The sequence below is a fragment of the Drosophila virilis genome, chromosome 4, assembly GCF_030788295.1.
Source record: "Drosophila virilis strain 15010-1051.87 chromosome 4, Dvir_AGI_RSII-ME, whole genome shotgun sequence".
NCBI lineage: Eukaryota > Metazoa > Arthropoda > Insecta > Diptera > Drosophilidae > Drosophila > Drosophila virilis.
In genome coordinates, this window is record NC_091546.1 from 15,321,740 (window position 1) to 15,332,224 (window position 10,485).

At 40.6% G+C, this 10,485-nt stretch overlaps 1 protein-coding gene across 1 annotated transcript; it reads right to left on the minus strand.

Moving 5' to 3' along the window:
• Positions 1-589: 589 nt before the first annotated feature.
• On the minus strand, positions 590-8,543 carry Glyp (glycogen phosphorylase). The gene is made up of 4 exons (XM_002051705.4): positions 8,073-8,543; positions 2,796-3,324; positions 1,131-2,737; positions 590-955 (listed from the first exon to the last, which is right to left on the minus strand). Exons 1-4 carry the CDS (start codon positions 8,313-8,315, stop codon positions 806-808), a joined length of 2,529 nt encoding a protein of 842 aa, XP_002051741.1. The 5' UTR covers positions 8,316-8,543; the 3' UTR covers positions 590-805.
• Positions 8,544-10,485: the final 1,942 nt, after the last annotated feature.

The window sequence follows — 10,485 nt, forward strand, 5'->3', positions numbered from 1 at the left end:
AGACGCGCGTGAATGCGAATGTGTGTAGATGCTTACAGCAATTCTTGAAATCTGGGCTAGCTGCCGCTGACACGTTTCTTTCTTTCACCGATAATCGATAACTTACTCCGTTTCCAAGCAATCGATATCGATATCTTGTTTTTTGGGCAATTTTGGTAAATAACAAGAGCTAGAGTCCCCAAACTTGACATATACCTTCTAAAATAGAATATATATATGCGTTTGATGTTGGAAGAAGAGGGTTTAGGGTATCCCCTAGGTGGGTGCTCCCGACTAGAACCTCTTGTTGTTTTTGTTTTATTATGCAAATTAAATGATTTATTTTACATGTAACAGTTCAACTTGAATTTCTTTATTTGCTTTTTTTTTTTGTTTAACACGCACATTAATATTCATATTTAAAACAAAGCCGGGCACTAAGTTGCAAGTTTTGCAATTTGTTTTTTGATTTTTGGTTTTCTTTTTTATTTTAATTGATTTAACATCTTTTATTTACTTTGAAAGTGTTCCTGAGTTTTGAATGGCGAAAGGTACCGTAGTCGTAGTCGCAGCAGCTAATTCGATTCCATCATAATTGAAGATTAGCAAATGGATTTGTTTAAAATTTATTAAATAAGATATTTAATATTTAACAATGAGCCCGATCGATGTATACATCTTAGCGCTAGCTTAATTCATTTCTCTCATATATCTTTTCTTTTTTAATTGGTTGTTGTTGTTGCATTTGGCTCCTAAATTGGGACTTTAACAAAAGTAAAGCACACAAATAATAAAATATATAATATCAAAAATTGTTAAAATTGATTTATTGCTGATCCTCCGGTGCGGGCAGCTTCTCCCAGGTGGGCTCAACGCCCCAAATTTCGCGGGCATATTCGGCAATTGTGCGATCCGATGAGAATTTGCCACTGGAGGCAATATTGTTGATGGACATCTCCAGCCATTTGGCCTGGTTCTGTATTGGAAAATATAAATAAGATTAGATAAATAGATAGTTAGATTCAATCAATCAAGGCTGCAAAAGAAACGACCAGAAACCAGGCCTTAAGCCTGGTGAAGATACCACTTCTAGATCGAATCCCGAACCGAATCGATTTGCAGCCAGGCTTTTTATAGATCGGGCAGTTTACCTGATAGGTCTTGGATACCAGATCCTGTGCCTTGAGGTAGGCATCGAAATCGGCCAGCAAGAAGTAGTGATCGTATTTGAGCAGTATGTCCGCAATGTTCTTGAACTCGTTGGGATTGCCGGGACTGAAGAAACCGCCCTGGATTTGATCGATGACCTGCTTGACCTCGGCATTGGCATTGTAGTAGTCGTAGGCATTGTAGCCCTTCGCCTTGAGTGCCTCCACCTCAACGACGTTCATGCCAAAGATGAAAATGTTGTCCATGCCCATCTCCTCGGCCATTTCCACATTGGCGCCGTCCAGAGTGCCAATGGTTAGGGCGCCGTTCAGCTGGAACTTCATGTTGCCGGTGCCGGAGGCTTCAGTGCCAGCCGTCGAGATCTGCTCGGACAAGTCGGCAGCGGGCATAATCTTTTCGGCGAGCGTGACGCGATAGTTCTCCAGGAAGATGACCTTCAGCTTGTCGCCAACAATGGGATCATTGTTGACCACATTGCCAACGGCACAGATCAGTTTGATGATCTGCTTGGCCACATAGTAGCCCGGAGCAGCCTTGCCACCGATCATGATGGTGCGCGGCGTGAAATTGGCGGTCGGATCCTTCTTGATGCGATTGTACAGTGTGATGATGTGCAGGCAGTTGAGCAGCTGGCGCTTGTACTCGTGGATGCGCTTCACCTGAATGTCGAACATGGAGGCTGGATTGACCTTGATGCCGTACTCCTTCTCCAGAATGGTGGCCAGCTTCAGCTTGTTCTCTTGCTTGACACGCGCCACATTGCGCTGGAAGTTGGGATCCTTGGCCCACTTCTTGAGGGCGACCAGCTGATCCAAATGCACGGGCCACTCGTCGCCGATCTTCTCGGCAATGAGATCGGACAGGCCCGGATTGCAGAGCAGCAGCCAACGGCGTGGCGTAATGCCGTTCGTCTTGTTCTGGAACTTCTTGGGATCCATTTCGTAGAAGTCACGGAACAGCGTGTCCTTCAGGATCTGCGAGTGTATGGCCGCCACGCCGTTGACCGCATGGGAGCCAACGATCGACAGATGGGCCATATTGATGCGCTTGTCGCCATCCTCCTCGACGAGCGACATGCGACGCATGCGGTCCAGATCCTCGGGGAACTTCTTCTTCACATTCTCCATGTGCAGGAAGTTGATGTGGTAGATGATCTGCAAGTGACGCGGCAGTATGGACTCCAGCATGGAGACGGGCCAGCGTTCCAGGGCCTCTGGCAGCACCGTGTGATTGGTGTAGGCGCAGGAGCGCACCACAATATCCCAGGCCTTCTCCCACTCCAGATGCTCCTCATCGACCAGGATGCGCATCAGTTCCGGTATGGCCAGCGAGGGATGCGTATCGTTCAGCTGAATGGCCACCTTCTCGGGGAAGTGTTCGAAGTTCGTGCGCACCGCCTCGCGCGACCCGAACTTGGAGGCCTTGTAGCGGCGTATGATGTCCTGCAGCGTGGCGGCGCACATGAAGTACTCCTGCTTCAGACGCAGCTCCTTGCCCTCAAAGAAGTTATCGTTGGGATACAGCACACGCGAGATGTTCTCGGCCAGATTGCGATCAAGCACGGCCTGAATGTAGTCGCCATCGTTGACTGCAAGCAAAGGGATTTGTCAAAGTCGCGTGGATATTCGGAGGTCAGGATTACTTACAGAACTTCAGATTGAAGTCGACCGGCGACTTGGCGGACCACAGACGCAGCGTGTTCACATGGTTGTTGTTGTAGCCGGGTATGGGATTGTCGTAGGGCATGGCATAGACCTTCTGCGCGTCCACCCACTTCTTGCCCTCGGGCGTATCGATAACGCGACCATAGAAATTGATGGGCAGCATGAATTCGGGGCGTGCCTTCTCCCAGGGATTGCCAAAGCGCAACCAATCATCGGGCTCCTCCACCTGCTCACCGTTCCGGATCTTCTGGGCGAAGATGCCGTACTCATAGCGTATGCCATAGCCATAGGCAGCCAGGCCCAGCGTGGCCATCGAGTCGAGGAAACAGGCGGCCAAGCGACCCAGACCGCCATTGCCCAGGCCGGCATCCTCCTCCATCTCCTCCAGATTCTCAATGTCCAGACCCAGCTGGTACATGGCCTCCTCGCATTCGCTCTGAATGCCCAAGTTGATCATGGTGTTGGTCAACGATCTGCCCATGTAGTACTCCAGCGACAGGTAGTAGACGCGCTGCACGGAAATCGAAATATTAAACATTTTTTAATGACTGGCAACTCTGTTTGGAATGATATTAATTTCACATGAGAGGGTGGAAAATAGATGGAAGTTTTTTTAATCAAATTGTTGACTAGGATTGGGAGCATGAGTACTGCCTGCAGTGAATCATGGTATTATATAAAGGTTCTTCTATAATCAGATTGATTATATATACATATAGATTATATACCCTATTACCTTAACCATTTAATGATATGGTTAGAATAAAAAGGGATTACACAAATGTTATAAGAAATGCTACTCATAAATCGATTTAAGATAGCAACTAGATTAGAACCAGTCGGATAGGATTAATAACTAACTAAAGGAATAATTCCTAATTAAGATTAGTTATTCCTTCCTATGCAGGGTTTGTGTATAATAAATGATATAATAGGATATAATAGAATATAATACAAGCTCAAGAATAAGTCCGATATAAAAACCAGACATAGTATAGAAACTTGTGTTTGTATATGCAGGGCATTCCCTCAACTAAAGCACGAGGCATTAGGTAATCTCTCAGCTAATGCCAGGCACAACTGTACATGCATGTGGAGCGCCCCAATTTCCTAGTTAGTTAATGCCGGTCTATATGTCCATATGTTAGACTCCGATTTGTTGAGAAGGTCACCCGTTGGCGCCTTATCAACGGTTGCTAATTTGAGGCAGCTTTTTAATGGGCTCTATTAATAGAATTTTTACATTTACCGATTCAGCGGGATTCGATTGAATCGATCGATTGATCAGCTACCCCTGATAATCCAATAATGTTACGGATTGCTAAGGGCACACTTTGTTTAGCTAACAGGCTAACAGATTACGGATCATGATCCGGCTTCGGTCCGGCTTCGGCTCCGGCTGCACTTGGAAACATGTTTCTATGCATTCGCATATGGAATGCACTTGGTTATGTCTATCTGCAGGCGCATCTCTGGTCAATGCTAATGTGATTTGTTTTGACGACAGCATCGATCGATTGTCGCCAGCTCTATAGAGTTCTATGCGCCGCTTATCAGCACTGGCCCATATCAGCTATGCACAACACTGAGGCAAGCCTCGAGCTGAATGGGCAGCGGGGTTCAAAGGGTTTAACTCGTTCTAGGTAGCTAATGCCAAAAGCTAATTTGTATTTCGAGTATAAATTGTTGCCGCATTAGTTGTAGATGCTTATTTTTTTGTGCATACCCTGTGCTCACAAAATGCCGAAGAGGCAAATCTACATTTATATATGACGGGCTGCATAAACACTTAAAGCTCTTGGATGTATCTTCGATAACTTTCTGCGTTTAGCCTTAATCGAGAAATATCGATTTCAAAAACTCATGTTAATCGATAATTATCGATTTTTTAAATTTGTTTTTGAACATTTGAAAGAGAAAATAAGTCGCTTAGAAATGGTTTTCGGATGTAGCCAAGTACAGAGTATCTATCAGTTGAGCACACCCGACTGGAACACTCTGTTCTTTTTATGGTTTTGATTAGGTTCCAACACAGATAATACCAACTATATGCACATATATATATATAGTCACAGATGTGTCATATTCGATTGCATGTGACGAAGGGCTGCCAACTTGACAAATAAACCCTATCTATCTATATATGTGTCCCATAACCCATTGTTGCTTTTATTTATTTATATTCTCTATTTACAGCCGCAAAAAAAGTGGCTTAATTAACTCGATGGCCCGGCCAAAAGAGCTGAACATATGTTCTGCGGCTTTCGGTCGAGCTAAATTGATAACAAAAAGCGCCGTCTGTTTGCGCCTTGTAATCGAATCTAAAACCGAGTACACAAACATGAGAGTACGAACATGGAAACTAATATTTATATTTATGGATGGTAAGTATAATAAAAAATAATAATAATGAATATACAAGCCAAGTATATGAGATGTTTAGCCGCATTGCGAACAGCTGCTCAAATTAATTTCCCCACACACGAAACGTAACTGCAGCAATATTTATTTATATTCATATTTTTGTTGTTCTGATATATAACATCTGGAGTTCGAGTATTGAGTTTTATGATGTGGTACTTTGGGAAAGCTAATAAACAATTTTCAATTAACAAAAAAGTTGGCCTTTAAGTTGCAGATCGAAAAATGTTTTATTTCTATTGTTCTCAAAAGAAAATATTTGAATTATATTATTTTGAGTTCTCTATTCTTTTATATTTTTTGTATATAACTCTCTCTCCCTCTCTCTCTCTCTTGTCTTACCAACTTTTCAACCGGGTATGTCTATATTTTGATACCCTGCACAGGCTTAGATAACACTAGACTTTTTCTATTTCTTGAATATGCCCTAAATGTCATTTCTTTTTTATAAACAAATTCAATTTCTATAATTTCCAATTCCCAAATTTATACAAATTGTTAACTGCACAACAATAGTATATAGCACATATAGATATAATATCTTTGAGTATCTCTGCTGACCGCTTTCTTACATATAATTTAGGGAAATATTTTTGAATAGAGTTCGTTTACCCCTTTTGACCCATCGTCAATTGGAGGCAGCCACTCAATTGGCAACTTTTTAAGAATCGAGTAGGAACCATAAAAGAAGTGGACTCAATTAGCTTTAAGTGTAGCTAGTTTCAGCTTGTTCCACATCTATGTAGCTAGGCACAGACAACAGATACTTAGATACATCTGTTAGATAGATATATATTAATATATATAAATTGGTTGGGGGTATAATGGATAGCATGTAAGTGCGTAATGAGAGTGTAACAAAACATAAACGAGCACCATGAAAATTTCCACCATTGTCGCATTTTCATGGAACCAAAATAAATACACACGCACATACACACACACACACACATTACACAACAACAAGAACAACTAAAACGAAAAACTAGAGCGAACACATGAAAAAAAAATAAAAACGAAATAAATGAAAATTTTCCTGACTCTCGTTTTTGTTAATAACCTTTGCTTGACCTTGAAAATATGTGTCTATATCTGTGCGTGTGTGTGTGTGTGTGCTTGGGTGTGTGTGTGTGTGTGTACTTGGGTGTCTGCTGTGCCTATATTAGCATTTATGTATCTATGTTTCATGTTCTAATTGTTTTTTGCTTTTGTTCGAATATCGGACTCTAAATTAGTTAAATTGACCAAATTTTTTTTGGTTTTTTTTTCTAAAGAATTCCGCGTGCGTTCACAATTTATTCAACAGCTGTTTGCGGCATATGCAAATGTATCTTATGGATACAAAGATACAAACGCAAACTTTCCCTCTCCGATTGACTGACATTCAGGCAAGGACAAAGTTGCCATCCAGAAATTCGCGAAAATTGCACGCCTGCCGCACGTGATTGCACTGGCATAGGTGTATCTGTATCTGTATGTGTGTGTGTGTGTGTATCTGATGGATACCTATGTATATATGTATGTAAATGCCTCAACTTTTACTGGAGCGTGCTAATATCTGCTTTCAGCGTTTATTAGCTCGATTTATGGCTTACGGCGCTGATAGATTGTCAAGAAAACTGTACGAATTGTAAGCGGAAGTATTAGACCATAAGATACCCTGGACATAAGCTACAACAGTGCATAGACTCTATAGCTAGCCAAAGAAGTTCATTTAACAATCATATTCTGTTCTAGCAGCAATAATATGCGCAGATGTTCGACTAGCAGCTACCCTGTAAATGCCCAATTAGCAGCAGAAAGTCGCTTAACTAGCAGCAAGCTAGCTAAGTCACAACATTTTTAATAATTAAGGTAAATGGTATGCCCTGAAATATCCTGTAGGGAGTGATATAGTAGCTTGTTAATATACATAAAACATATTATATATACCCTGGAAATATTATTTACTTTGAACAAGAGTTTATTTTGACCCTCTAAAATATTGTGCTGAAAATTTTTTTACTAATTGCAAATTAGAATGCATATTTCATAAATTAACAAACTCTAGCTGTCTTACCTCCCCATTTACCCACATCAATCATATACAGGGTACACAAATTACTTTGACATATAAAAAACATATTTTACATTCCCGCCCTCTTTCTCACTCTCCTTATCTAAGTGTGTGTGTGTGTGTGTCTGATTGCCAACCAAAAGTTATTTTTATTTTGGTTTTGAACCCCTTCTGGTTCGAGTCAGCTGCTCGTGGAGAAAGACTGGGCCACCGGCTTTTTGGCCCACGCAATTTTGGTCCACCCCATGCCGACAGCGACGCAGTGAAAGCGTTCTGGCCTGGCATACACACGTTTTTGGCATTGATCCCAATGCATTTGAGCCAAATTTGCAGCCAGCAATTAGAGACAATTCGACACGAAAATTGAAAGAGCAAAAAAAAAAAAACAACAGAAAAGGAAAGCAAAATAAACGAGCAGATGATAAAGCAGGTGCAACAGAAAGAAAACAAAAATGCATATAAAAGAGAAGTTAATAAAAAAAAAAAACAATTTTTGGCCAACTGCAGAGAGAGACAAATACGAATATAGGCCGAAAGCGCAGAGCGCAAAATGCATGTCGTAATAGCAAAAAATTAAAAAAAAAAAAATAAGAACAAAATGAAGAAAGCCTTTTAACATTGACCTCGTTTCCTTTTTTTGCCAAAGGCGCAACAAAAGTTGGGTTAGGTATTTTCTTTTTTTGTTCTTGGAAAATACCAGCCAGCACACACACACACACACACACACACACGCACTCGCATAAAATCAATAATCGCAAAAGGGGCTGGTAACACTGACTAACCTTGGGATCCTTCTCGTAATAGTGCTGCTGTGTGCGTATCCAGCGTCCGACCATATTGTCCTTGACAGTGTTGGCCAGCGCAAAGTAATAGTCGCGCAGTGTGGCCACATTGCGATCCTTGACGAGGGTGTAGTGCAAATGGCGATTGAAGTTCTTCTTCACCTCGGTTACGTTGCCCACCTCAGCGATGCCGCGCACCGATATCTGCTTCCTGCGATCCGCGTCCGATTGTGGCTTCGACATTGCGCCTTCGACTCTCTGCTGCTAACTGAGGTAGTTGCTTCACGGGTTTTCTATCTGCCTGTCAATTGCTCTGCCTCTGCCTCTGCCGCTGCTGCTCTTGCTGCTGCTGCTGCTGCTGCGTGGGTGCGTGTAGGAAAAACTATAAGACGAATTTAATACGCGAAACAGCGAAGACGTGAACGATGCGCGCGACCAAAAAAACAACCGTTCGCTGCAAAATCCGGAGCACTTCTCAGACGGCGTGTACTTTTCGCTTGCGTTATTAGTCACGAGAGCTTTTCTTACCCAGCTGCCGCCAAGCTGTGGGGTATATAGTGTCCATTGCTAGTGTATGCGACACTGCTGCTAAAGTGTTTATTTGATCTGCAATTAAGTGTACATTTATTCAATATCGATTTATATATTTGTTCAAAGCTTTTTACATTGCTGATGCATGCAATTATTCGACTACTTTTACATGTATGCCACTTAGTGCAGGGTATTTTGTTAGCGGGGTAACACGTACGTTTCTCATTCGCTTTCCGAGAAGCTTTCGCTCTTTCGTTGCGTTCGCTCTTGTAAACAACTCTGCTTAAGGCTGTCTCTGCGTTTTGTGTCTTATCAGCGAGTGGAATTCTCTGTTCGTTCGCCAATTGGCATTGGCAAAATTTATGTTAATGTTAAGTGCATTTCATGCAACGCTTTCCATGCATTTTCTATGACTCTCTGGCGCTTTTACACACTTTGCCTCTCGCTCTCTCTCTCTCTCTCTCTCTCTCTTTCTGCCTGTCGCCCTCGTGCTGGTCGTGCGCGCAGTGTGTCCCAGTCACCTTGTACGAAGGTCATACATGCGTATTGTTTATTATTTTTTTCCGACAGAGCGTTATATGCTTTTTGTTTGCTTTCTGGCTGGCCATGCTGGCAGCCCTCTAGCGTTCAGCTTTGCAAACAGCAGCTATCAAACAGCTTTTGTGCACGAACAAAAGCTGTTTGATTTGACGCGCCAGCTCTAAGAATTTAAACGGTCTTAAATTTAGTTTTATTTAAGTTGTATTTTTATTGAAATTTATACGATCAAATCAACTGATTAATGCTCTCATTTTTTGAATGTAATAAGTAAGAACATGTCTTTCTCTGTCTTGCATATAGCTTACTGCACATTTACGTGATATTCGTGTATAAGATCGTTTATATAGGATCGAATCGAATCCTCGGAAAGTTGATTTGCACTTGAAAATTTCGTTTTCATTTATCGCTTTTATGAATTTTTTTTTTTATACTTTTTGTATTCACTTACATATTACATACATATATAGAAATATCGTTTTAAGTGTTTTATAATATGCAAAAATATCTATTGTTATCGTAGTTATATGGGAGAAAAACGACGCCTAAAATGTTATCAGTAGTCCTTTATATTTCCTTCTGCTTAATAGCTGCACTTGACAAACGTTTTATTCATCGAAAGCAACGCAAATCATAAATATGCACTTCCATTAATATCTTTTCTTTTGTTTAGTGTTGTTTTTTTTTTCGTTTCAGTTTTTTCTTTTTATAACAATGAGCAACAAATGGTTACAATAAAAACATTTAAGCTACAATAGATGTATGTATATGATTTTATGAATATGAACTTTAAAACGTTGGCAAAAACTCAACTTGCTGTGCTACGCAAAAAAATTCACATTAAATATTTGATTTATGTTGTAAAAATTCTTATAAATTAATTGTACATAAGTAAATGTTGTATGAAACAAGGCGAAGCTGTTTGTGTAAATTTATGTGCTCGATAATCTGTTCGATTTGCGATTCTCGATCAAGCGCGCAACTCGTAATGTTCTCTATAAACAAATTGGTCCAATTGTTAATCAGGCCATCCTATCAAGGCTGAGTTGCAAGGACGAAAGCGAAAGGATCAGCCAGCTTCAGTTTACGCTAAAAATGTTCAAAATCGAAAATAATATATATTGTATAAAACGAAAACAATCGAAAATCATAATTGTTTGTAATTGTTTACTTCACTTGTTTTTTATTTTGATTTTTTTTTTTATCAAAAAAAAAGAAATCAACAAAATTAAAATTAGAACTAAAGCAAAGAGTTTTTAATTAGAAAAAAAGCTAATAAAAATGGGTGTAAAATGTTGATTGTTTTTTTTTTTTCTTGTTTTCAAAAGACTTTTGCATAGTTTTC